The sequence below is a fragment of the Typha latifolia genome, chromosome 13, assembly GCF_019914945.1.
Source record: "Typha latifolia isolate L0001 chromosome 13, TyphaL0001v2, whole genome shotgun sequence".
Lineage (NCBI taxonomy): Eukaryota > Viridiplantae > Streptophyta > Magnoliopsida > Poales > Typhaceae > Typha > Typha latifolia.
This window is the reverse complement of record NC_133098.1, coordinates 9,275,217-9,301,207: the sequence shown is the minus strand read 5'-3', so window position 1 is coordinate 9,301,207 and position 25,991 is coordinate 9,275,217. Positions and strand designations below refer to the sequence as shown.

The following is a 25,991-nucleotide window of genomic DNA, read 5'->3' as shown; positions in this document are numbered from 1 at the left end:
AATGGTTAAAAGATTTCGAAAATATGAAAATAACTATGATATTTTAACAATAAATTAAATAAAAACCAAATTAAAAATCCCTTTCATCCATGGGCTATCAATTATTGGAGTCAAGAGAGATAACGTAAAGCTCACTACTAGGAGATATAGCTGGCTTCCAAGTTCCAACATCCTTTTAATTTACTACACTAAAACGAGCACATCTACATAGGTTGAGAAGATATCTCAACTTACCCAAAACCTTCTTGCATCCACGTCTATAATAAGAAGTATTTGTCAATAAAGACCGACAACTAACTTTGCCCATATTGATTTGTAGCTGACTCCTAGTTCCCGAATTAGACTACGACTCCTAACCGTGTTCAATGGTATAGTTTGTTAGGTATTCTTTCTCATGACCAAAGAAGATTATGGATTCAACTCTGACCCTAAATTATTATTATGGAGAAAATTATTTGATGGTTTGTGTTCAACAGCTCGACTTGATTTAGGATTGGGCAGTGCGGTTGACTTGAAAAAATAACTCGACATCTTAGAGCAGGTCTCAGTGCCGTTTAATAATTGTTCGGTGCCTATATCCAGCTTCGGACTCATGAATGATCAATAAAAAACTAAATACCATTTTATTTGTAACTAAAAAATTCACAAAAAGAAGTTCTAAATTTGTATTCAAATTAAATTATAGGTTTACCCTAAAATCACTTATATTATATTTTATAAATATAATAATAATATTGTGGTATTATTTACCTGACATATCCACACTTTTTTTTTTAAAATAAATATTTTTTATGTCATATCAAGATAATAGTAACACCCCTATTTTAAATCTTTTTTTTTTGTATATCCTCAATTTTTCCTAATATTTTCTAAAACATGATTAATAAATATATAGGCTTATTTTGACTATTAAAATTACTATTTTACCCTTAAGAATATGATTTACATGTTATATCTGTATTTCCTAAAACATAGTTAAGAAATAGTAGCGCTCGTTTTAACCTATAAAGTTACTATTTTACCCTTTAAACCTGATTTTCTCATGTTATACCAATTTTTCTAAAATATGATTAAAAAATATTAATTTCCCTTATTACCCTAAATCACTATTTTCCCATTTCAACCTAATTTTTTACATGTTATATTTGTTTTTTCTAAAACATGGTTATGAAATATTATCGCTCATTTTAACCATTAAAATTACTATTTTTCCCTTTAAACTTGGTTTCACATGTATACCCATTTTTCTAAAACATGGTTAAAGAATACTAATACATGTTTCGTCAGCTAAATTTACTATTTTGCCTTTTAAACCTGATTTTCACATGTTATACTAATTTTCCTTTAAACATGATTACCAACTATTAACACTCTGGTTTTCCTAAAACATGAGAATAAGAGGGCGTGGTAGAAAATAGACAATTGAAAGTAAAAAAAAGTTAAGCAAAATTCTTTAAGTTTACGGAATCAGATAAGTGAGAGGTTTGAGGAAGGAGAGAAAATTTTTAAAATAATTTTAATCAAATCAAGGGTACATAATAAGTTATTATGGTATAGAATTTAATCTCGATCAATAGTATTTGTAATCTCAAACAAGGCTAATCTATGTTTCCTTGGCATTCTAGATTAAAAATATTTAATTCAGACGCGTTTAAGGCTTGAAATCAAACAAAATGGAGCCTTAATGGTTTGATGTGATTTGCATATTGCATAGTTAAATAAGTTATCTACGGTGCCAAATTGATTCTATTTTACTTCCTCTATTTGCCTTTCATTTGACTTCAACTTATCTCTATGTACATCACATTTAATATCTCAAGCCCCTTTTAGTCCATATTAAGTTACAATCTATTGGGATTCAAACGTAGCTCTAGTTTTGATAACACTTATTAAGTTACAATATATAAATCCTAGATAATAAATTTTATAAGTGTTTTGTGTCCACGAATTTACTAGTATCCATGAAAATTTGCCAATTTAAACAGGAATTATTAATCACATATGGTATTGATAATATTCTCAGCCATTACATATCCAAACTCAATTGACTTATTGTACAAAACGAATAAAAAATGCATGACAGACAATTGCAAGTATAACATATTTGCAAGAACAAACATCATTAGAGAACAAATGTATCAGGTATTCCAAATATAATATATTTAATCACAAGGAGAGAAACTAAGGATTAAGAGAGCACTCAGGAGGGAAGCCTTGAGGGAAGCGATTTGTATCAGTGCAGTAGTCCTTGACCAAGTAGTTGCTCTTCACCCAACTCAAGTTGTTAAGTCCTGCAGCATCTAACTGCTGGTATAACCAAGCAGGATTCCCACAGTTTGAGTCTCCCCAAAGACATGCATCAGCAGTATAATTCTCATATGATGCTATAAATGGAGCTTTAGACCAATCGATCTTATCTAAACCACCTCTCGTCGCCCACTCGTCGCCGTTCCATAAGCTCGCGTACACTCTCATGGCTTGGCTACTCGGATAGGGGATCCCTGACGCACTGTTGTTCTTGAAAACCCTAATCGGAATTCCGTCGACGAAGAAGCTGGCTCGCATGCAATAAAGAACCAGGATGATTAAAAGTTCACATTGCATGAGTTAATTAAAAGCTATGTAGAGAGTGATAAAATAGTAGAACTCACATGATGTTTATTGGATTCCATAAGGCAGTGTAAGTGTGGAAATTTGCAGTTGGATCAAACCAGAGGTAGAACTGCTGCTCCCTGTTGCCCATCCCTTGGGCGAAAAGATTGGTGTGGAGGATGTATGGCTGCCCGCTAAGGTTACCGAGGAACTCCAAGTCGATCTCATCATGATTCGATGTGTCCGACGAGAGCTAGTAAATTAATTGAAAAAATTTAGACTATAGAAGAGAGAGAGAGAGAGAGAGAGAGAGAGAAGATTAAATTACTTGCATGTATGGATACTCACGTAGAAGGTAGTAACGGTGCCTGCAGAGTTGTTAGGGACCAACTTCATATGCATGTCGAACCTCCCATAAAGGTATTGATTCTTGGACTGGATGCGAGCGCCGGAGGTCTGATCGAGAGTTATGGTTAGGAGCTCGCCATTGTTGAAGAACTTGGCATGGTCTTCACCCCAAGCTACGTCAAACTCTTGGTATAAGTTGTTACCGTGAGCAACAACAAGCAAAGAGATTGCCAAGATGGAAGCTAATGCTAGTGTGTGAAGAACTAGTGGAGAAGACGACATTTTCCTCCAGCTAGCTTTGGATACTGTGCTATAGATGTGGCCTATGAGAAGAGACGATGTTTCCTTTAGTGTCTAAATAGCCGTTATAGAGAAGACAATCGAATGAAGTAACATGAGAGGAAACAGCTGGATCGTATATTAGAAGTTGAAGTTTAAAAGGACAAGTATTTGACTTGAACCATTCTAGCAAGAACTAGGTTAAAGTTCTACCCCTTATACGTCATACAGGATTTAATACTGTGGAACTTAAGTTAAATAACATAGCAAATATCATATATTAATTCTTTCACATCAGAACATTTATAATAGTCAATATCTAGAAGCTTTTCTTTGAAAAAAAGAAAGAAAATATCTAGAAGCGTATAGAAGAGAAGAGTTGCATGCCCGTGGAACCATGGAGGTGTTTGTTTTGGGGGTGGATGTGGGGTCTGAGATGGAGATACATGCATACATACATGGGGCTTTGCCTTGTTAGAGAACTGGCACCCACCCTTTGAATGTCATCCTTGTGATGCAGCACTGCTGAATTATTCTAATTAAGCAGGCATGAGTCTGAGTAGGTGACAGGAAAATCTACTTGGAATGGGTCAGAAGTTGCCTGCCCACAGGAATATCTGATATAGCAAAGATAATCTTATTGCATGACGTATGTATGCATATATAGATATAAGTGGAAGATATATAATAAAGAGCCTGAGAAACTATATTTTAACTCTCCAATGGTTAGGTTAAATTCACTTCACTCTCCTATAAATATAGAAGCATTTTAGATCCCTTAGAGATAGGAGAGAGGAATTTTATTATACTTATATATTAGAGCTCACGTTTGAGATTTTAGTCTATAATCTCAAACAATCAGGTAACGGTTTCGCCAGACAATGGAAATTTAAGTTAGAGAGAAAGTGGTAGAATGATATAGACCTAGATATACTCGATGACTATAGGATGAGAGCGTCTATGAGTGATAGCTTATGATCTTTCACTCAAGGGTGCGATGATGTGGAGCTAGGAGCTTGAAGGGTAGTATTAAGTATGATATTGACTCATGTGATGGGCTGATTACTGAGGTCCTTAGTCTGTGATGGTAAACATTCGGTTATGATATTTGCTGGGTGATGGGCAGACGGTTCTATTACTAGGGTCTACCCTCCCTTAGGGGTGTATGTGTGGCCGAGTGTAAGTATGGATGTGGCCTACGGGCATAGCTCTGGATTAGCCTGAGTTGAAGACTTGATAGTCTAAAATAATATATATCCTATTGTATAATGTTGACATGGTCTATTAATGGAGCTCGTTGAGAGCACGAGTTTGAAGATATGATAGTTCGGATTGATGCATGCCATGTTATAAATTGCTAATGCATGTATATATTAAACGAACATAATGAGTATGTGATACTAATGCATTGATTTTGATAATGATGTGCGTATTCATATTTATCTAGCCTAATCCAACACCCAACTTAGGTTAGGCAACACCCACCCTGAACCCACCTGGTTGGGCCATAGCCCAGGCCCAACGGAGCAAGCCCACATAGGCTAACCCCGCTCCCTTCGTCTCGATAGAAAAAAGGAGGAAAAGAAGAATGGTCGGCGACGATCACCGTCTTTGAGTGACGCCCCACCGGAAGCTAACGACCACCCATAATAGTTCGTTGATCCCTGATAGCCAACCCACCATCTCTTTTAGGGTTACTCACATGATCCCAACCAATTAAATGGAGGCGATGCCAAGAATGGTTGTCGTTTCATAAAAAATTCTTGCACATCTTAGTTATACAATTAGCCACAGGTAGACATAAGATATATGAGCATAGAATTAAGGACAAATTAATTAATTAAGGTAATTCTCCCAGCCTGAGTAAGGTTAAATGAAGATAATTTACTATTCAGTTTAGCTAGAAAGTCCACACGGTCCCTAATAAGCAACCAACTAGGGAAAATCCAAAGACTCCTCTCCCCTCTTTGATCTAAGAGCCTAGGTGACATTAGCACACGAAATTCTAGAGTTATTATTTATCAAAGATATCCATCAGAGAATTACAGGCCAAAGTTCTCTGATTAGGTTCAACTGGGAGATACAAACACTACTATCAAAATTTTAAAGAGAAAGGAGTAATTTCACCACAGGCAATGGGAAACAATTAATTTAGGTATCTGAATTCACAAATAAAAATATCAAAAAATAAATAAATAAATAAATAAATAAAGTGACGATATACAATTTCGTTCATTATTCTACGTAAGAATTATTTGATTAACGTCAAAAGAATAATTTGGCGAAGTTGTCCTCCTAAAATGGGACCTAATTGGGGAGCCTGCATTCTAGAGGGAAACCACGAGGAAAGCGCTTGTCGTCACTGCAGTAGTCATAGACCATGTAGTTCATCTGCACCCAGTTCATCGTCATCCAACTCAACCAGTCCAGCTGCTGGTTTAGCCATGCCGGATTCCCACAGTCATGTCTCTTGCCCTTCCACACGCACGCTTTCGCCTTGAAGTTCTTGTACGACGCCGTGAACGGCGCCTTCGACCAGTCGGTCTTGATGCGGCCGCCCTGCGTAGCCCAGTCGTCGGCGTCCCAAATGCTCGCGAATACCCTCATCGGCTGCTTCGCCGGAAACGGGACGCCGAACGCCTCGTTGTTCTTGAACACTCGAATCGGAGTTTCATCGATAAAGAGGCTATACAAAGATGATCAAAACCATAGAAACACATTTAAGAGATTTTAGAGTAATGGGTGAGATATCCAAAAGAGGTAGCAGAAGACTTACATTATGTTTCTAGGATTCCATAGCATTGAGTAGGTGTGGAAGTCTTCAGTGGGATCAAACCAGAGGGAGAACTGCTGCTCCCTGTCTCCCTTGCCATGGCTGAAGATGTTAGTGTGGAGGATGTAAGGCTCTCCACTGACATTTCCGAGGAACTCAAAATCGACTTCGTCGTGCATTGCACCCCCTGAACACATCTACAATATTATTTCCAAGATATAGTTAATTAGTCCATTAAATAGTTCTAGAGGTATACAAAAAACTAGCGTCGAAAAGATTATGATGCATACTCACATAGAATGAGGTGATGGTCCCTGCGGACTCCCCCCGGACGAGCTTGATCTGTAGATCGATCCTCCCAAATAGGTATCGGTTCTTCGACTGGATGCGCGAACCCAACTCCCTGTTAAGAGATAGCTCGACGACGTGACCTTTGTTGAGCATCTTAGCATTGCTATTACCCCAAACTACGTCGAAATCTTTGTTGAAGTTATTGCCACGGACGGTAGAAGCCATGAAGATGGAAGATAATAATAGCAATCTGCAAGGAAACCATAGAGGAGAAGAAGAAGACATGTTTGTTGATGTAATGAGCATGAAGGATGTAGAAATGACTGAATAGAGATGGTGACTATAAAGAGGTCAGAAAGGGAAAGCTAATGACAGAGAGGCTAACATAGATGGAAGATTTGACTCTTGACATTTCAAAGAGAGGAGATCCAAGTGCTTGGCATGAAAGCTGGGCTGAAAGCAGATCGTCTCCAGCATATATATGCAGGTATATCCTGGTTGGCACTCGAGGATTGGCTCCATCTTCTTGTCGAACCAATCAAAAGGCTGCCAAGTATTCAACTCCAGAAAATGGCTGCAGAGGATCTGCTTCTTGTTATGGTGGTGGAGAGCAACAACTACTAGAAAGTCTAATATTCTACTGGATATTGGAGTACAATACCAGGATGGAGCTAGAATGACAAAATTCCATTGTATTTCTCAGTCAAAACTAGGTAAGGTTTTATTCGGAAGAGTCCAACGTATTGGGATATAGTAGAATAATTTTTTTGTAGATAGAGCTATAATTAGACTATAAGAATTTCTATACACAGAAGGCTTTGATATATATTGGTGTCAGTTTGACAGAATATGTTATATTGTCTCAATAGTTGCTTAACAGCTATTCGTCAAAGAAGAAGATCCATTTCTGGAAGACTAGACAAAGAGGCAATATTGTTTTAACAATCAAATATCAATACCAACGTGCACAAGAGAATTAAACCATGTCCTCTATAACCACGGGACTACAATGGTGGCCTAGTCCATATTTCTCTTAGATTTAATAATCTAAATTCTTCGTTACATAAGTGCATCGTCTTGTTTCTAGGATCACACACCATTGAATTAAAATGATGAGCAAATGCACCGCTCTTAATCAAAGAGCACAGAGTAACAAAATGTTGGAGCTTAAACTCAGTAAGCTGCGATCAAGGTCAGCTTGTAGATTTGGGGTGTCCTTTTGAACTAAAACCCTCTGGCTCCTACGTGTAGATTGGTTTCCCAAGTGTGGCAACTCATTGGGTTGGATAGTTGTCCAAATAGAATTATCTCAAGAATTATTAGCTTTTGTAAATTATTGTCGCAATCCTCCTCAAAAAAAAATAATTTTGGAATGGAAGGTTAAGGCAGCTTATATAATTTGGTGGCTATGGAAAGAGCGATTTTCTCGTGTGTATGAGATGAGTAACTCAACGGAGGCAAAGGTAGAGGATCTCTGCTTTCATAGTTCATCAAGTGATATAGATAGGGAGGCAATATGCAATAGATGGAATGATTGCATGTAGTTGTTCTTACAAATAGAGCAACAGAGATCAGTTGTTTGTGCCTTTTCACTTTCTAGAGAGAGGTTGTAGTAAGAAAATACAACTGTTGTTTCTCAATCCTCACAACAAGTCGAGTTACAAGCAATTTTATTTGGACTTAATACCGTAAAGAGACGGGCTGTCTAATAATTGAATCAGATGCTAAAAATGTTGTGGAGATGCTTATCGAGTCGAGTTAAAATTGCCATGCCCATCAGCAATGTTAAGTTTTTTTATTTTTTTGAAGTGAGCTAGGATTAGCTAGGATCGCCCTTGCCAATTGTGGCTAATTGAAGTGTCCAAAATATGAGGTTTAACAAGTCAGCAGGCATCAGGTCGCCTTTCATCAAAATAAAACACAAGGAGGCACCTTTACCCTTGTGTGGCGCCCAGTTGGCCACATTATTACCCTCCCTAAACACATAAACACATAGGAGATCTTTATATTGTCAAAAGAACTCAAAATGGAAAAAGCAATCAAACATCACATTCTTATTTCTCCAATGACTAGTTGACTCCTTCAATATTTTTGAAAGTCAACTGCAATTCCACTGTTAGCCTGTTGTTTGGTGGAATTTAGCCTCAAAACCATTTGGATCAATTTTGATCATAGAAGGGGCGACTCTAGATCTAAGAGAGGCAGAGTCTATGACAAATGAATGTAAGTAGTGAAAAGTTTGGTGGTTCTTGGGTTTGGTTAATGGCAAGATTAATTACTACTTGCAAAGCAACTCTTTTATAACAATGAGAATATCATCCTTACTGTAGGTCCCTGCAATTAGGATCCGAACTGTCCATCAAAAACTTAATAGTCTAAATTAAAACAAAAGGTGTAATGAACTAATATGATCTTTCTTTCCTAAGTAATCTCTTTACAGAATTAATTAATTACTCTCACTCGTGATTGCTAATCGTTGCTCTGTAAATATTATTTCTCTGGCTTAATTTACTACTCGTAATTGCAAGACCATAATGATCAATTGTATGAGAGATCACACCTAGGGGAATGACTGCCGACGTTAAAAGAAATTAGAAATTAAAAAGAGAAAGGCCTGGGAGGAGATCTAAGGAAGGGTTAGCAGCAATCAAGGGATTTAAACTAAAGTATTAGATAAAGAATAAATAAAAAAAACCTTAGGCGTGATCTACATGCAAGCTTATATCTTTCCAAACAACACACAATCAAGTACTCATAAATAGGAGCGTAAACTGTAATAGTGCTCGAGTGAGTTGGGTCTAGCTTAATTCGACTCGATTATTATTTTATTTTAATTTCTATAAAAAAAAAGGAACTCAGACTTGTCATAGATGGATGATGGAGCCCATTAGATTAATATCATATGGATGGCTACCTAATGTTGACCTACTGATGACCCCAAAGTCAGGAGGTGTTCGAGGAAACTTGAGATTAGTTATTATATCAACAGAAAGGGATGTTGCTTTCTTTTTTTTTCTTTTTACTTAAAGAAATGAAAGAAGTTGATTGATTGATTAATTTGCACCCATAAGTTAGACGTACAACTATAGATGTTTATGCATCATAGTATATATATATGAAATGAGATGGAATATATAATAATGTTGCATGCTATATATATGAAAATAAAATAACCAATCTAATCTAATGGAGCTTGCATTCTGGAGGCAGTCCCTGGGGGAAACGCGTCCTATCGGAGCAGTAGTTGTAGATCATAAACTTCCTCTGCACCCATCTCATCCTTCTGTAGCTCATCGAGTCCAGCTGCTGACTCCACCACCCTTGCTTTCCGGCCGCCGCCGTCGTCGTCCCAACCCTCTTCTCTGCCGGGCACTTCAAGGTCCCCGACGACCAAACACACGCGTCGGCGTTGAAATTCCTGAACGACGCCGTGAACGGCGCCCGACTCCAGTCGGCCTTGACGGCGCCGCCCATCGTCGCCCAGTCATCGGCGTTCCACAGACTGGAGTAGAGCCTCATGGGTTGGTTCTTCGGGAACGCCACCCCTCTAGACTCGTAATTCTTGAAATCTCTTATCGGAATTCCATCCACCGCAAAGCTGATGAATTAAAACAAATTAGATCACAGGTTAAGATCAAGATAGTTAGCAATTGGGTCTTTGGAACTATTGAATCACACTCACATGACATGGTGTGGATTCCAAACGATGGAGTAGGTGTGGAAGTCACCGGTGGGATCGAACCATAGCTTGAACTGCTGCTCCCTGTTGCCCTTCCCTTGGGTGAAGACGTTGGTGTGGAGAGTATAAGGGTTGCCGCTTAGATTGCCCAGGAACTCAAAATCGATCTCGTCGTGTGCCGGCCCCTGCGCCGATAACTGCACGCAAATCCACGCCGCAATGAGTTAATAATTCCACCCAAAACTTAAATTTATCCGTGGGGAGCTTAACGAGAGAAGGGTTACACGTTACGTACGTAGAAGGTCGTGACCGTGCCGGCGGAGTTACCGGCGACGAGTTTGATCTGCATATCGATCTTGCCGAAGAGGTACTCCTCCTTCGACTGGAAGCCCGAGCCGGAGTACTTGTCGAGAGTAAGGGTCAGTGCTCGCCCGCCGTCGACGATCTTACCTCGGCCGTCGCCCCAGGTGATGTCCAAATCTCGGTACAAGTTGCCACCGCCGGCTTGCGCGATGGCTACTAAGGAAAGGATTGAGGCCACGCAGGCGAGTAGCATTGGGAATGGCATGGTAGGGGGGATCGAGAAGAGGGGGGAAAAGGAAATGGTTAATTAAAAGAGAGTATTAATGTTTGAAAGATTGGGTGGGTATTTATATGCGGAAGGAAGGAAGGATGGATGGATGCATGGGACGCTCTCCTGAAGCATGCATGCTTTTTGAATGACTGGGGGAGATTAAAGAGAGCAAGCTGGATGCAACCTGTTATCCGCGTCTACTACTGCTGTGAGTTTTGTCCCGTCTCCCATTCTACCCTTCACTTTCTCCTCCATATAAACCTTACTCTCACCCCCATTCAAACCTAAATTTTTCTTTTCTTTAAAATTAAAATTAGCTTTCACCGTTATACAAAAAAAAACTCCATTAGAATCGAAAGCCAACAAGAAAACTTCCGATCATAGATATAACAGTAGCTTATAATTCTACCATAATTAGTCAGCCAATCGGTAGGACAAGCCAACAATAACTATAAAAGAGTAAACGGAAAACTTCCGATCATAGATATAACCGTAGCGTATAATTCTACCATAATTAGCCAGCCAATCGGTAGGACAATTAACCTCTCTAACGGACCGTAGAATAGAAACAACTATTATCTAGATATAGAGGTAAGCATACCAGTGGAGGTGGCTGGATGGATCATGAATTTTGCCTCATAAGAGACAGCTGTTCTGGTTGTCCAAACTTTAGGGCAAAGGAGCGTCTTTGGCCAGCATCACAATCCCCAAGAACATTATTATTAATATATATATATATATAATAAAAGCATACAATAATTGAATAGGGGATGGATGCCATGCATGGGTCCTGCTGGATTTGATGCTCCCCTTGGAATTTGGTTTCAAAAATGAATACCATGAGCTCATGAAGGGGAAGGGGGGAAGTTGTTGGACAAGAGTATTAAATTGGTCAAAATGATTGGAATTGTATGGTGTACAGTTAAAAGAGCATTGGATACTCTGAGGAAAAATAGTAGTAATGTGAGGAAGTGAATAAGAAAGGGAGGAGGGGGACTCAACTCAACTTGCTCTTCTGGTTTTGTACTCTCCAAGAGTCCAAACTGAGTTACTCCACAGCCAGCAGTCATGGTTTGCAGGGTTTTAGCTTGCAAGCATTTCCTTTGTTAATTGTAATGCAAAAGGATCAAATTGTTGCTCTTTAAGTAAGTAAAATAATCAGCTAAATGGTTTATTTTTTTATTTTTTTTTGTTGGACACTTAAATCTTTATAGCGGCGAATAACTGAATTATGGCATCAATGGTTTGGACATGTAACTTTGAGAAATTTATGTGACATTCCAAAGTAAAAAAAAAAAAAAAAAATTGTTAAGAAAACTAAATGCCGACTATGTTGACTTGGAAAATAGGTAAAGGCATCACATTAGAAATCTAACTTTATAAGTGTTATTGGTTCACTAGAATATGGATTTATTTGGCACAACTAAAATTGAAAGTCTCGGAGGCAAACAGTATATTTTCTCGATTGGTTGCTTTTTGCGTGAAAAATCAAAATGAGTAGGGCATCAAAATAGTTTGAATTCGATCGAATCATGGACGAGAGTTTGAGAATGCTAATTATGCAAATTTCTACGGCTCCTAAGGAATCAAATATGAATTCTTCACTCATAACATACCTCAGCAGAATGGAATTGTGTAACGGAAGAAAGAGAGAAAGAGAGTAGGAGAATGCGAATCTCAGAGAGAGATGGATGGCAAAGAGAGAGTTAGCAGGATAAAGGTAGAGAAAGATTGAGAAAATAGTAATTTATTTTAGTTTTTAGACTTTCAACTTTCTTGATTTCCTTAAATCCATATTAGAGGTGGTAAAAGCAACCATCAAAAAGTTTTGAGGTTTGACTTATTGAGATTAGAAAGTAGCTAATTCATTTTTGTTATAAAAAAAATAGTTATATAAAGGGTCGATTATGTTAGAGACACCCTGAGGAAAGCAAGCAATGGTCCTCTTTTACTTTTAATTTTTTAACTTTTTTTTTAGAATGGAACCCTAATAGGTCTCGAGCGGGTGTCTCAACCCGACTCGACAACATAGTATGAGCTAGACCGGGTCAGAAAACTTGAACTGAATCAAGCCTAAACCTAGCCTAAAATCGGTCCCGAAATAGAATAAGCCAAGCCTTGTGCAAGCCCCTGGACGATTTTAGTTTGGTCATGCCTAACCCAACCTATCCATTAGCACCCCTAAATGAAAGCTTAGGACATCAATAGTGCGTGACCTTCTACAGTTCATAAAACTGATAATCAAACAAGAGAAAAAGAAAATGATCATGGAATAAAACTGATTTTTTTTAAAAAAAATTCTTAGGATATTATTGAACTCTTACTATGAAAAGTTCAAATCTTCCAAGGTTAACTTTAAATTTTGAAAATCAAGGCATTTAAGATAATAAAATCTTTGATGAATTATATATACTAAACTGTGTGATATTGTTAATTCCTTTTTTTATTATGGGAAAAAGATTCATAAAAGTAAAATTGATAGAAAAGTTTTAAGATCTTTGCTTGGTAATTTCAAGCAAGATTTGACTATCCTTGGAAAGAGCAAGAACATTGACTCTCTCAAGGTAGAACAATTAGTTTTAGAAACCTTGAAACTTATAAGGTGATTCTTCTTCAATCGGTTGTCACATTGCACAAATTACAAATATCTCTTGTGCTAGTTGAATGAGGGACAAACACTATTTGACTCTTCTTTTGCTCACAACTTCATAAGTTGCCACTTTTTCAACTCATACTCATGCCACAAGATCAGTCAAAATGATATGCATTAAACCATATGTTACATTAAGTTCCAATATATTAAAAAATATATTTTTATTAATTTATTTATTGCCATATTCGTATCCTAGGTTTTAAAGTTTATCGTTATCTGAAATTTTCGTAAATTAACTTACCTGAACTAAACATTACCATTATGTTTAAGCAAAGAAAAAGCATTCTTCCCCAATTAACTCGTTGTCAATGTTTCGGAGCACTGAATTATCTTACCATTAGACTACTTGGTTTCCATACTCGGAGAAGGCGGTCGTAAAATGAACAAGTAGCAACCAGAGACATTCTGCTGGATCTATCTTCTGTTGGATATATTCCTCTCTGCCAGTCTGCACCATATGCTAATGATTCATGGTTGTGATATGTTTCCACTACAGTAATATCTTCTTCTCCTATCCTGAGGATAGCAAAACCATTGTGCATGCATGCTGCCAATGCCAGCCCTGATAGATACGGATGTTGTTTGATTCTCCAAACCCCTCCTCCCAAACAAAGAGATTTTTCATTCACAGGTTTTGATGTTGATCTTATGTCCCAGACTCTAAGGAACTCATCATAACTTCCTGTGAGTAAACTATTATGATTGAAAGGATCCTGAGAAATACAACACACACCCATCTTATGAGACTTTGTATTCTGAAAAACTAATTCAGATGGATTCTGACGGATATCCCAACAGCTGAAATGGCAATCATCTGAGCCGCTGTATAATAAGTGTGGTCGGTGAGTATCAAAAGATGTGGTCCAAATTTCATATTCATGGGCTGCCCATGATTGTAAGACCTGCAGTTGGCTCTCCCTGAGAGAGAGAACAGAGACTGAACCATCTGAAAGACCAACTGAAATAGATCCACCTGATGCATCCCAATCCACACACAAACACATGGATGAACTGACTTTTTCTGTGCAGGCATCCCTCAAAATAATGCCTGCATTAATTTTGGTACAATCAGATAACTATTAAGAGATTTTATCAAAGAAGGCATTCTAGTACATGAGACTTAAACAATGTGGGGTTTTGTGACTGGAAGATGTATGCAGCCATTCCCAAATTAGTAGATAAGCTGTTCCTATGACTGGACGGTTTGCTACCAGTCTAAACTGTCAGATAAAGTGATACCAACTAAAAAGGGTCTCAGCATAATTAAGTGCAGCTATAGCAATTCTTCAATTGATGAAGCAAGAATGCTAATTCACTAACAACATCAACTCACAATTTCGGTTTCTTAATAATAAAAGCAAATCCAAATGAATGTAACATGACATAAAACCATAGCTGTGCAACGAGGAATTTGAACAAGGGATAAATTAACAGAATATGGTAGGCCACTAAAAAGGCTTTTGCCAAAGAAACTATTCAAACGTACACTAGCGCATAGGTTAATTTATTTTGGCTTAGTATTGCCAAAAACAAAAATTATAAAATTAAGCAGGAGTATGAAAGTGCACCTTGCTCTTCTGCCCCATGATCAGATTGTAAAGCGTGAAGAGTTAAGCAGCCACCAGCATCAGCTTGAGCAAGAAGCGGATGCATGTTTGTTCCACTTGGGTTCCACTTTATATCAAATATACCAATTGTTTGTCCCTGATAAACTAATTCAAGTCCCTTGTCAGGATCTATAGAGAAAAGTGAAATGCTTCCTGCTCGATGTGGTAGTACGCCCTCTTGAAGGGTATATGTTGCAACAGCCAAAATGTGGTGAAATGAATTATGCGGACAAAATTCAACAGCATCCGCATTTCCATCTAAATGGAAACTTGCAACATCCATCTATGATAGCATAAAAGTGAAAAAATTACGCAAAGTTAACACAAAGTATTCAATACGGCAACTAACGACATAAAAAATTGTTGGGGTAAATTGTAGTCACTAGATCGATAAACCAAGTGATTTTCCTCATAACTACAAGATTGAACTTCAATTCAATCTCAAATCTGATTCAAAAACTTATTTGTAGTGATATTCTTTTTCAGATTAGGAGTAACTTAATTGTAGTCGTAGTGTTTGGAAAAGATAATCACAACCTGTCTTCAATCTGGGCCTCAACTTGCTCGAGTTCTTTAGTGCTCTGTCCCCAAATCAGCAGCAATTATCTGGGAAAACAAAGTAGCAGATGTCTGAGACTGTAGACTTCAACAAGATGATTGTATAAGGGTCAACAGAAATGAAAGTTCAGAGAGGCATTTAACCAGATGGGTATAAAATGCATTTTGCTCAATAAATTATTTCTGAGGGTCTCATTTGGATGGGCTGCCGAACCAAAGCGAAGACCCTCAGAACTGCATCCAAACTATAAATTTGTATGGAATTCCCCAATAGCATGCATCGAAGATGAGTACGTCTTGCAGAAGGGAAGTTGAAATGAAAACCCATCTCGACAATCATCCATAAAAAGATAACGAAAAAGATGTAGAAGAACCATACATGCGAGTCGCATTCGGGGGCGATGCAGAAGGAAGCTCACCACCAATATTATTGCAACTCACATATTCGTGATCTTAGACGTGAGCGACGGAGTCGTCGAAGGAATAACTGGCGAAGTCGTCGCGTAGCCGGAGTGTATGGATCGTCGGAGAGAGTGAGGGAGAGAAATGGGGATGGCGTCGGAGTCGTCGGGGTCGTCTGACAGCCGGAGTCGACGGATCGTCGGAGAGAGCGAGAGAGAGAAACGGGGATGGGTTTGAGAAGTGGCGGCTGGTGATGGTGAAGAGGATGAAGGGGACGACGACGGATTGAGAAGTTAGGGTGAGGGTTTTATCTTAACGGGTCGGGTAGGTTTTTAAGGTTAGGATATTTGTTAATATTATATAGTATATAGTTAAACGGATATTCGATATCTGTATCCATATTCAAAACAGATAGATCTAGATTCGGATAATTTATAAATTACGATTCATATCCGTATCTATATCCGAATCGAATAAGTTATTTTGGCTCGTATCCGATCTGATACTAGTCCCGATGGCAAGTGGAATCGAATTTAATCAAATTCGTTTTCACCCCTTCTCGGAGAGAGATTAGAGACAAAAAAAAAAAAATACCCTTATTCTTATTTTTACACAATATATTCAACTAATGGTATTTATGTCATTTCCTATTTTAAGTTTTAAAGACTTAAAAGAAAATATGGCTTTTGAAGGATGTACACACAAATATAAAATGTAAAAGGATATACATATAAATAAATAAATAACCGGACAGTTTTAATCTCATACTTTGTACCATTTAAATTAATATAGGATGTTAAATAAGAATTATAAGAAAAAAAAGTAATGATATTTGTAAATTATAAAATAGATAAAATATAGGGTGTGATTTGTAAAATTATTTTTTATAAAAAAATTCACATTATCTCGGCATTCGGAGCTTCCTATTGGCCGGAACGTGAACAGGGGACCAGAGGCCACGTGGGAGTAGCCTCGTGCGGACGTGGGCCCACCCATTTTTGCAGGTGTCCAAGAAGAGTGCACACATCTCAAAGCACACGAACATTTTTTATATATATATTTGGAAGCACATCCATGATCCATGTAGCCTGGTGCACTCATGTCATGTGCTGCACCACACTTGGGTGGTCCCCATCCAACCCTATTATTGGGTGATGGGAATTTCTCTGTTCTCTTCTGATTTGCTTTCATCCAATGGAGACCGAATGGAAAACAACCAACCAGTTGCTCTAAAATAGCCAAAGAAAGCAAAGCACCCTTCAAATAGTAAGTGAACATATGTCCTAAGATTAAGCTCTTTATATTCTACCATTATCTCATCATAAATAATATTTATATGGAAACACCGTTCGCTCGCTCTTGCTCCGTCGAATATATTTGAGTTAGGGTTAGCTTCACCCAGGACTAAATTGGTTGTATTTAAATTACTTATGAATAATTTAGGACTATCGAACCATCACCAGGACTAATTTTTCACAATAATTACCACTATATACGATTTTCTCAAAATATCATAATTACCTAAAATTTTATTATTTGCAAATCAAGCCCTATATATGTGTAAAAAAAAATACGGTGGGATAGATTTGAACTAACACCGTAAGAATATTCCTTTTCAAAATAACTAAAATACTTTTAATATAACTTGGTTGAAGGTATTTTTATAATTATCTTAGTATAGTTAAAATTTACTAATAGATATTTACTAAATTGTAGCGCTTAATTTATAAATAGTAAAATTATAGGGTGTAAAGTATAATTTCACTAAAAGACAAGGTGCGATAGGCAAATTTCTCTACTTTTTTAATCCTTTTTCGTGCATGAAAAGAGGGGAATAGCACGACTACGTTTTAATGTAAAAGTATAACGGAGTGTACGGGAGTTTGTCGGATTGGCTTCTTGCAATCCAACGACAAACGGTTTGACTGTTCCATCGTCACCACTTCGCCGTTCTAAACAAACATACCATTCATTGCTACCTTTTGCAGTTGAGACCTTTTATTATTTTTTATTTTATCAAAAGATAAAAGAAAGAAGCTTTCGCAGGTCAGATGATAAGATGGATCGAACTTCTAAGTTTTCTCTGACAGAATCGTCGCACATATGATAGATAATAAACGCATAAAGTAGGGAGTAAAATGAAAAAAAAAAGAAGAAATCCTAATTTTGAATTTAAAATTCCGATGGTTCACGGGGTTCAAATTTAAAACCTACGCTTTTTTTAAGACGAGCGTTTGAAAGCTGAGCGGGCGCTTCGCTCCTACTTACGATTCTACCCTTCCCCATCCACCTCCTGCGTTACGTCCTCGTCCGTAAATTGTGTACATTTTGAGGCCTAAAGTTGTCGTTTACTAACCTCTGCATTCTTTAATGGCATTAAACGCTCGAAACAGGGACCTGTGTCTCTCTCTCTCTCTCTCTCTCTCCAAAGTCCAACCCATGTTTCTCTCCCCCTTCATCGGTGACGGTTACCTTCTCTTATCCTCACCGCGAAGTATTTAATTAGAGAGATGGGGCCCATTCATGTGAGAACGGAGACAGTACCCGCTTCTTCTTCTTTCTTTTGTCCTCTTCTCTCCAAAGTGGTCCCGTCACCGGCTATATATAGATGTATTATATAATTTCGCTTCTTCGTCTCTAGAGCTAGAGAAGCCGATCAAGGTCGTCGGAGGAGAGGCGACGATGGAGCACATCGCGGTGTTCCACTCCGGATCCCCGTCGCCGTTCCCGGCACCGGAGAGGTCGCCGACTCCGGTACCGTTCCGGCCGAGCGTCGCCGTCATCGTCGGGGTCCTGACGACGATGTTCTCGCTCACCTTTCTCCTGCTCCTCTACGTGCGGCACTGCAAGAGGGGCGCCACCGGCACGGCCTACGGCGGCGGGGGAGGAGGAGGGATCGGGTTGGCGTCGGGTGGCGGAGAGAGGCGGCACTCCGGGGTGGATCGGGCGGTGGTCGAGTCGCTGCCGGTGTTCCGGTTCGGATCGTTGAGGGGGGAGAAGGAGGGGTTGGAGTGCGCGGTGTGCTTGAGCCGGTTCGAGGCGGCGGAGTCGCTCCGCCTCCTCCCCAAATGCCGCCATGGATTCCACGTCGAGTGCGTCGACATCTGGCTCGACGCCCACTCCACCTGCCCCCTTTGCCGCCTCCGAGTCGATCCGGAAGACGTCCTCCTCTTCCTCCCCGACCCGACCAAACCCTCGCCGCGCGAGAGCAAGCACGATCCCAGCGGAGGCGAAGGCGGCGGTAACGCTACCGCCGTCTCGATCCCTCCCGGAAGGCGGATCTCCGGGCGGCACTCCACCGGATCCCTCCAGATCGTCGTCCACAGGGCCGATCCCGTCATTCGACGGTCGACGGATCTCTCCGGCGGAGGCGGGATCGGCTGCTTCGAGACGGGGAGGGTGCGGAAGGACCGGCTTCTCCTGGCAGCGGAGGAGGAGAGGGAGGGGTTCGAGCGGCGGTACGGTCACCGGATCGTGTTGGACGGTGACGGGATGACCGCCGAGAGGTGGAGCGAGCTGGGGCCGTCGGATCTGCTGTTCCTCCGATCGGAGATGATCATCACGGAGAGCGGGCGGTTCTCCGCCCCGCACGTGGGGGGCGGTAGCAGGGGCGTAATTACAGGAAGATCCCTGTCCGAGATCGCCGGGGTGGGACGCCGGCTCGCGCCGAGCCGGCTCGAGGAGGAACACCGCACCATGAGCAAGTGGCTCGGATTCGCTGCGCGCCGGACCGCTCGGTGGCTGCGGGGCCCATCCCGTCTACCCGACGGTAACGGCCCTACCACCTAAACAGATACCCCCCCCCCCTGAGTTTTCTCGCACAAGAATGCCCCGAATCCTTGCTTCTATTTACGGCTACATCCCGTCACCGTCCCCACCCATCTCGGAGCACGCGCCGTTTGGACAGGAAGGGATGTTCCGGTTGTGAGTTCCGAGGCGTTCTCCGAATCCGCATTGATCAGAGACTGGACGGCCGAGATCTCTTTGAGCAGTGACTACTACACCACTTTTCCTGCGGTGGAAAAAGCCGGGTTCCGGTCGCACAGGAACGCAGTAGAAAGTAATAAACCTTTGCTCCCTGCTGCTGCCTCCCCACCGTCACCGTCACCGTCACCGTCACCGTCACCGTCACCGTCACCGTCACCGTCACCGTTGAGATTCGTGCAAGCGCCAGATATCTTTTCTCGGGGACCTGGGAGTACTTTTTATCCTGTCCCGTTCCAAGCAAGCATACGGGTGGAAGGAAGGAAGAAAGAGAGTAAGCACAAACTGCTCACAGAGTAAGCTTGCTTCGATGTTACAAATTAGTCACTTTTATTGTTAACTGAATGGTTTCGGAAACTTAGTTATCTCTCCCGTGAAACAGTACTTAGCTCGACAGTTTGAAGTAATTATTTTTTTAATTTTTTTAGAAATTTTATAAATTAAACCTTACATTAACTCTTACTTTTTGTTTATAATTTTTATTTAATATCTTTCTCTAATTTAAATAGTATCGAAAAAATAATTCTAAAAATATTTTAGTAATTTATTAACATTAGGATATTAAATAAAAATTATAGAAGAAAAAAAGAAGAATTAAATTATTAAAAATAAAGCGAGAATTATAAAATAAATAAAAGTGATTCGAAAAATACCCTAATTTTTTCCTATCACGTTTCTAATTGACAGATAGTTAACACTTTTCAGAGATGCTATGATGACTTCTTGTCACTTTTAAAAGTCTTTTTTTTTTGTGCTTTTCTCTCTGTTGTGCTGCAGATTGATTGTGTAGTGATCTTGGAACTTGTGCAGTTCAATCTCGGACGTCTAATTATCACCACTATTCAAATTTTGAGTAGCTAAAAATAACTGAATGCGCATCGCATGTTACAAACCTTTCTACGAACTGTTCACAAATATGAACGTCGCTACCGGATCTAATATAGCGTTTAGTTAAAAAATATGTTAAAATATAATTATTATCTTTGATGAGACAAAAGAATAAAAATATTAATAAATTCAGCATTTTATAGAAAAAAATTATTAGGGCTACGGTGAATTAGACATTTAGATTTTATTTAGTAAGTTTGAGAGATAGTCTATTTCGGTAAAAAAAAATTTAGTTTGGTAAAAAAACTCGACTAAAATACCCTTTCATTTTGATGTTAAAGTTTAAAAATATTTATTATTTTATCAGTAAAAAACTTTTAATTGAGGGTTTGTAGGCTCCCTTTCATAAATGTAATTAATAAATTCTCTCTTTTTATTTCATACAATTTTTTAAAAAAAAATATTTTAATAATAACATAAAATTACTATTTTACATCCAATTAATTCTTTATTACTTTAATATCAACTTTATGTCACATTAAATATAATTGTTACTTCTTATATTAATATTCAATTAAATAATAGAATAATATATACTTGTATTAGCTCTTTTACTCTGGTATTAAAAATTAGAATATTTATTCTAAAATTAGTCTTATTCCATAAGTGAATAGTGTTTTAGGGCTTATGGATGCTTTGAATTTAAAATCTAGAATATTTGAAACTAAGAGAATTTAGACGACTAATCGCACGCCGAATAGGATAGCAAGTGGTAAAATTTTGATTTTGAATCTGAGTTAGCATCTAATGCAATCAATTTGAAAAAGATCTAAAAAAGGTGATTGGTTTTAAAGAATGGATGATGAAAGTGTTAACTTACAGAGCCGTTAGAAAACAGTGAGTTTTATATTTTATATTCTAACACTTTTTTCACTTTTAGGCTAAAATATTTTGATAGGCTCAAAAAGTGGATTTAATTTAAATGGGTAGAGTTTTAAATTTTCAAGTAAAAATGGGCATGACAGGATTTGAACCAATGAACTTTAGCTTTGATACCATGTTAACTCACAAACTGCCCTATAAACTTAACTCGTTAAAGAACGGTAATTTTTATATTTTATATTCTAATGAAAATACAGTTTATAAGAGAGGGATATAATATCTTGGGATTGATCAATAGATTCTTCGTATCTTTGTTGTTATCATAACTGCAATTTTTCCTAGGATCATATTCTTTACCATTTTCTTCGGTAATCCTAAACCCTAAAATAGAAAACTAAGTAAATTTTGGTGCAAATTATTTGCTACCTTACTTAGCTAGAAAAATTCACAATATTCAATGCCTCAATTTGGTCAGATAGATCATTTTTTTCTTAACATTTTAAATTTATAGGATCTATCTAACCAACCAACTATAGTAGGAATTTCCAACTTTACTTAGTAAATCATTTCAATATTAAGTTGAAGATTAGAAAATTGTATATGAGCTTAAACTTTGTGACATGGTCTAAGGCTATTTTGACCAAATAATATATTCCCACTTGCCTTTAGAGTGTTAGTCTAAACCAACCATCTCAAGAAACTACTCTGTTGATTTAGTTTGCCATCCATTTGAGTACCATTCAACCCCCATTTATTTAATTATATTGATGTGGCTAAGTGCTACAAGTGTTGATCAATTTTATGATATAATAAATAGAACTATAAATATTTTTATTAGAAGTAGTGCTATCAACATTCTCCCAAAATTCCACTAATTTTTTATTTTCATCTCAGCCAATCATGGCTTGGCAAATACCCTGGGAGTAGGAATTTATAATAATATTTTTGTAGAAGGAGAACTTAGAAAGTTTTCCATGTAAAATAGCCAGAGGAATTTAAAAAAAAAAAAAAGAATCCCTTATTTGTTTGTATAATACTCCTCCAAAGTTTCTAATTTACGTATATATCCTTGTTAATTTTAAATTTACCAATCTGTCTTTCAAAAATCCCTTATTTGTTTGTATGACTCTAACCTTCATATTTGCAAGCATATCCCTCGAAACATATGTTATTCGTATAGATACCTACTCGGTTATTTTTTATATTAAATCTCAATAATTTAATAGGAAAAAAGACAAAATTATTCTTAAGTAAGAAATTTATTAATGCTAGAATAATGATAGTTTTGTTAGTTTTAAAAGAATTATACATGCAAAAATGGGATATTTGAAGGGTATTCATGTACAATATTGAATTTAGAAGAACGTATAAGTAAATATGAGATTTTTAAAAGGTATGTATGGAAAAAGAAAACCCTAATTTGTTACACAGTTAGGTTTGATAGGTATCAAGAGTTAAGTGTTACGAGGGATGCAATAAGAAAATAAGAGATTTAGAAGGGTATATACGCAAAAAGGAAACACTTCTTTTTTAATATATTGATGCATAATAAATCAGCTAAACAAGTTCTACAATTAAGAAGGTTTCTTGATGATTGGATTTGTTCTCCCTTGTGAAATATATAGCTTTTTTTTTTCACTAGAAAATTAGTAGAAATTAAGAAATATTTTAACTCTATTCAAAGGACAATTTTAGTTGAGGTGCACACGAGCATATATTAATAAATTCGAATACTAAATCAAATGCATATATTTAATATCCAAGACAAGATTATGTTATTTTTAAATCCTGTTTGAATATGATCTCAATTCCTTGTTTTGTACGCAGCCTGTTGTTTTAGTGGATATAATATTGATTTTAAAAATATTAATTTCTTGAGTTGAATATCTATCAATTTTGGCATAATTCTTTTTAAGAAAATTGTAAAAAAAAAAAAAAAACCCCTCTTCAAAAATATTCTTCATAAGAATATTCTATTTGAATTTAATTTAATATTTTTGAGGAATTATGGTAACTTCTATCTATTTCTTAATGTAATAAATTAAAATTTCAGTCTACTATTTGTTGCATTCTTAATTTGAAGTTTGATGTCTAAACTAAAAGCACAAATTATGATACAATTCCCCACGACTGCCTTATATTTGACTTTATACTTGGTCTCTCTTTGATCAAATTATTATTATTATTATTATTATTTTCTTCCTAACCAATATAAAACATGGAACTGATCTATTACCCAACTTTTTCTCACCAGTTTCATCTCTCTTTCTCTCTCTCAGAATCCAAGAAATCCACCATCTTCTCTTCATTGCGGAGGTAATCTCAAAGCAAGGCAAGGAAGGACTAGAGAAATTAATTACTTCCAACCAGGTACTTTAGAAGAGCAAATACTTCTCTTTTTGAATCTTTTTTCCTCTCTTCTATTTCAATTGTGCACATAAAATTGTTTCTTTGTATGAAGCGATATGTTGGTAGTTAGATCTTATGTTAGAAATCAAACTTTTCATTTAAAGTTCAGATTATATACTTTATAACTATATATACAATCGTCGACGTAAGTTGTAGCTTTTGGTAATGAAAAAGAGTTGAGAGGATTAATAAAAGCTAGCTTGTTTCTGAAAGATTTGTGGTAATTATCACTTGTAATATAATATCAACCCAAATTTCTTACAACCAACTTGGGATGAATGCAGAATTTGGTCGAACAAAGATTTGGAATCATAAACTGATGTTATTTTATGTTAGCAATTTAATCATCTTCTTCCTTTACTATGTTTCTAAGATCGATCTCGCTGATGAAAAGAGTGAACGCTACTAGTTCATGGCTGCACCAAGAACAAAGGAATGCGCCCGCCTGAAAGAGAAGTGCATCACAGCCCCTTCCACCCCTCGCAGCCACCACCACCGCGGTCGGCCGCCGTCGCCGAGGATGTCGATTCCGGGCTCCCCGGGCCGCAAGTTCTCGGAGAAACCGATGGCTTCGTTCCGTAGACCGACCGTCAGCTCAAGCTTGCACACCAATTCCCCGCCGGATAAGCCCCACTATCCCCCCTTCATCACGGGGCTCGCAAAGCATCCACCGCCGAGAAAGCCGCCGGAGAAGTTCTCCTCTTTGACACACCCACACCCAAGAAGTACATACTCTACTCCAGTCGGTATATTCGACGAAAGGCCTCCGAGGACTCCATCTTCCTTTGCAAAGTTTTGCTCAGGCAAAGCCTCAAGCAGTGTCAGGAGTGGAAGGACGCAAACTTCGTCAAGCGAGTGGAGCGGTGGATTGAAAAGAAAGAGAAAGGAGAGCAATGGATGTCTTCCTCGGATTAGTAGCGTTCCTGAGATAGTAGTGCAGGAAGAGGAGGAGCCACCGAGAGAGATTGAGATGGAGGAGTCTGAGACAGTAAGCATTACATCCATAGAAGAGCATTTGCTGCCTGAGGAGCTCCCAGATCCTGAGCCAGACCCAATTGAGACGAAAGTTTTAGATGTCATCGTAGGCTCTTCTCCTCCTCCTTCTCCTCCTCCTCCTCAAACAGACGGCCATCTTGCTCCTATAATTGAGCAATGTGAACCGAATTCTTCAGAAGAAGTCGCAGAGATTATTCATGAAGATTTCCAAGGAGTTGAAGAGCCACAAGCAGAAGAAGCAGGCGATGATGGTGAGAAACTGGAAGATGAAATAGAGAAGACTATAGTAGTAGAATCAAGCACTCTTTCTGCCGAGCCAGAAAAAACGAGCGTCTTCGAAGAAGAGGAAGAAGAAACCGAAGACAAGCCGAACAAAGTATTGGAGGAATCAAGCATTGTAGTCTCTGAGCTTGCGACGGAGGCAGCCCAGAAACAAGAAGAAGAGGAAGAAGCCAAGGAGAAGAGTGTAATGATGGAAGCAAGTACTTCTCATGCTGCTGAGCCAGAGAAGGAGGAGACAGTACTCCAGAAAGAAGAGGAGTTGCCAGACCAGGCAAAGGCCGAGAAGGTGGCGACAGCGGCGGCGGCCAAGAAGCCAGAGGGTGTGCAAGGGAGGAAGAAAAAGGATGCCGCAAAGAGCAACGATGTCATAGAGGAAACCAAGACCAAGCTAATGGAGAAGAGGAAGAGCAAGGTGTTGGCTTTGGTGGGAGCCTTTGAGACTGTCATGCATCTGCATGAGCCTGAGGCTTGAACAGCTTCAATTCTTTTGGTGGAGGGAATTTGGGCTTTGTGGTTAATTTGTGCTGTTGATATTTGGAGTACGTGCTTGACCACTATTTGATCCATTTCTTTGTCTTCTTTAAATTGATTATTTGTTGGTGTTTTTGATTGAGAAATATTTGATATACTTTTTTTTTGTGTCTGTTTGTAAAACATATGGGCTATGTGGCTTTGAAATGTAAGTGAACTCATGTGCTCTACTGAGATTTTCTCTTACATTTGTACATTGTTCGAAGTGTTCAAACCCAAATGACTGAGAGAATCTCTACCTTTGATTGATTAAAATGGAATACAAAGAGTGAAAGCCCGAGGAATGGGTCTGGAAAATGGTAGATGTCCATAGTTACCAGTCT

General features: G+C 38.4%; 6 protein-coding genes across 8 annotated transcripts; 2 read left to right on the top strand and 4 right to left on the bottom strand.

Annotated features, from left to right (window-relative positions):
* Positions 1 to 2,104: 2,104 nt before the first annotated feature.
* LOC140800070 (xyloglucan endotransglucosylase protein 7-like) lies at positions 2,105 to 3,222 on the bottom strand. The gene is made up of 3 exons (XM_073154710.1): positions 2,941 to 3,222; positions 2,652 to 2,845; positions 2,105 to 2,554 (listed from the first exon to the last, which is right to left on the bottom strand). Exons 1-3 carry the CDS (start codon positions 3,220 to 3,222, stop codon positions 2,182 to 2,184), a joined length of 849 nt encoding a protein of 282 aa, XP_073010811.1. The 3' UTR covers positions 2,105 to 2,181.
* Positions 3,223 to 5,317: 2,095 nt separating this feature from the next.
* LOC140800100 (xyloglucan endotransglucosylase protein 7-like) lies at positions 5,318 to 6,592 on the bottom strand. Its single transcript, XM_073154764.1, has 3 exons — positions 6,287 to 6,592; positions 5,996 to 6,189; positions 5,318 to 5,905 (listed from the first exon to the last, which is right to left on the bottom strand). Exons 1-3 carry the CDS (start codon positions 6,587 to 6,589, stop codon positions 5,527 to 5,529), a joined length of 876 nt encoding a protein of 291 aa, XP_073010865.1. The 5' UTR covers positions 6,590 to 6,592; the 3' UTR covers positions 5,318 to 5,526.
* A 2,781-nt stretch (positions 6,593 to 9,373) lies between these two features.
* On the bottom strand, positions 9,374 to 11,269 carry LOC140800235 (xyloglucan endotransglucosylase/hydrolase protein 22-like). Its single transcript, XM_073154912.1, has 3 exons — positions 10,258 to 11,269; positions 9,966 to 10,159; positions 9,374 to 9,881 (listed from the first exon to the last, which is right to left on the bottom strand). The coding sequence occupies exons 1-3, from the start codon at positions 10,528 to 10,530 to the stop codon at positions 9,467 to 9,469; spliced, it is 882 nt and encodes a 293-aa protein (XP_073011013.1). The 5' UTR covers positions 10,531 to 11,269; the 3' UTR covers positions 9,374 to 9,466.
* A 2,132-nt stretch (positions 11,270 to 13,401) lies between these two features.
* On the bottom strand, positions 13,402 to 16,043 carry LOC140799524 (uncharacterized). Of its 3 annotated transcripts, none has more exons than XM_073153864.1 (4): positions 15,734 to 16,043; positions 15,334 to 15,402; positions 14,758 to 15,079; positions 13,402 to 14,237 (listed from the first exon to the last, which is right to left on the bottom strand). In XM_073153864.1, the coding sequence occupies exons 3-4, from the start codon at positions 15,077 to 15,079 to the stop codon at positions 13,516 to 13,518; spliced, it is 1,044 nt and encodes a 347-aa protein (XP_073009965.1). In that variant the 5' UTR covers positions 15,334 to 15,402; positions 15,734 to 16,043; the 3' UTR covers positions 13,402 to 13,515. The 3 variants fall into 3 exon arrangements, with proteins under 3 accessions (XP_073009965.1, XP_073009966.1, XP_073009967.1); XM_073153865.1 differs by having other exon boundaries at positions 15,499 to 16,035; XM_073153866.1 differs by having other exon boundaries at positions 15,796 to 16,035.
* A 2,330-nt stretch (positions 16,044 to 18,373) lies between these two features.
* LOC140800475 (RING-H2 finger protein ATL43) lies at positions 18,374 to 20,147 on the top strand. Its single transcript, XM_073155290.1, has one exon. It carries the CDS (start codon positions 18,439 to 18,441, stop codon positions 19,543 to 19,545), a length of 1,107 nt encoding a protein of 368 aa, XP_073011391.1. The 5' UTR covers positions 18,374 to 18,438; the 3' UTR covers positions 19,546 to 20,147.
* A 3,545-nt stretch (positions 20,148 to 23,692) lies between these two features.
* LOC140800098 (uncharacterized) lies at positions 23,693 to 25,856 on the top strand. Its single transcript, XM_073154762.1, has 2 exons — positions 23,693 to 23,820; positions 24,233 to 25,856. The coding sequence occupies exon 2, from the start codon at positions 24,272 to 24,274 to the stop codon at positions 25,607 to 25,609; it is 1,338 nt and encodes a 445-aa protein (XP_073010863.1). The 5' UTR covers positions 23,693 to 23,820; positions 24,233 to 24,271; the 3' UTR covers positions 25,610 to 25,856.
* Positions 25,857 to 25,991: the final 135 nt, after the last annotated feature.

Excerpts from the sequence above, each read along its gene's own strand:
- LOC140800070 (XM_073154710.1), bottom strand. The coding sequence starts at position 3,222 with ATGTCGTCTTCTCCACTAGTTCTTCACACACTAGCATTAGCTTCCATC. Across the intron at positions 2,846-2,940 it reads GCACCGTTACTACCTTCTAC|CTCTCGTCGGACACATCGAA; the intron begins GTGAGTATCCAT and ends TTAATTTACTAG. Across the intron at positions 2,555-2,651 it reads TGGAATCCAATAAACATCAT|CTTCTTCGTCGACGGAATTC; the intron begins GTGAGTTCTACT and ends CATGCGAGCCAG.
- LOC140800235 (XM_073154912.1), bottom strand. The coding sequence starts at position 10,530 with ATGCCATTCCCAATGCTACTCGCCTGCGTGGCCTCAATCCTTTCCTTA. Across the intron at positions 10,160-10,257 it reads GCACGGTCACGACCTTCTAC|TTATCGGCGCAGGGGCCGGC; the intron begins GTACGTAACGTG and ends ATTTGCGTGCAG. Across the intron at positions 9,882-9,965 it reads TGGAATCCACACCATGTCAT|CTTTGCGGTGGATGGAATTC; the intron begins GTGAGTGTGATT and ends TTAATTCATCAG.
- LOC140799524 (XM_073153864.1), bottom strand. The coding sequence starts at position 15,079 with ATGGATGTTGCAAGTTTCCATTTAGATGGAAATGCGGATGCTGTTGAA. Across the intron at positions 14,238-14,757 it reads TCATGGGGCAGAAGAGCAAG|GCATTATTTTGAGGGATGCC; the intron begins GTGCACTTTCAT and ends AAATTAATGCAG.
- LOC140800098 (XM_073154762.1), top strand. The coding sequence starts at position 24,272 with ATGGCTGCACCAAGAACAAAGGAATGCGCCCGCCTGAAAGAGAAGTGC.
- LOC140800475 (XM_073155290.1), top strand. The coding sequence starts at position 18,439 with ATGGAGCACATCGCGGTGTTCCACTCCGGATCCCCGTCGCCGTTCCCG.
- LOC140800100 (XM_073154764.1), bottom strand. The coding sequence starts at position 6,589 with ATGCTCATTACATCAACAAACATGTCTTCTTCTTCTCCTCTATGGTTT. Across the intron at positions 6,190-6,286 it reads GGACCATCACCTCATTCTAT|ATGTGTTCAGGGGGTGCAAT; the intron begins GTGAGTATGCAT and ends ATAATATTGTAG. Across the intron at positions 5,906-5,995 it reads TGGAATCCTAGAAACATAAT|CCTCTTTATCGATGAAACTC; the intron begins GTAAGTCTTCTG and ends ATCTTTGTATAG.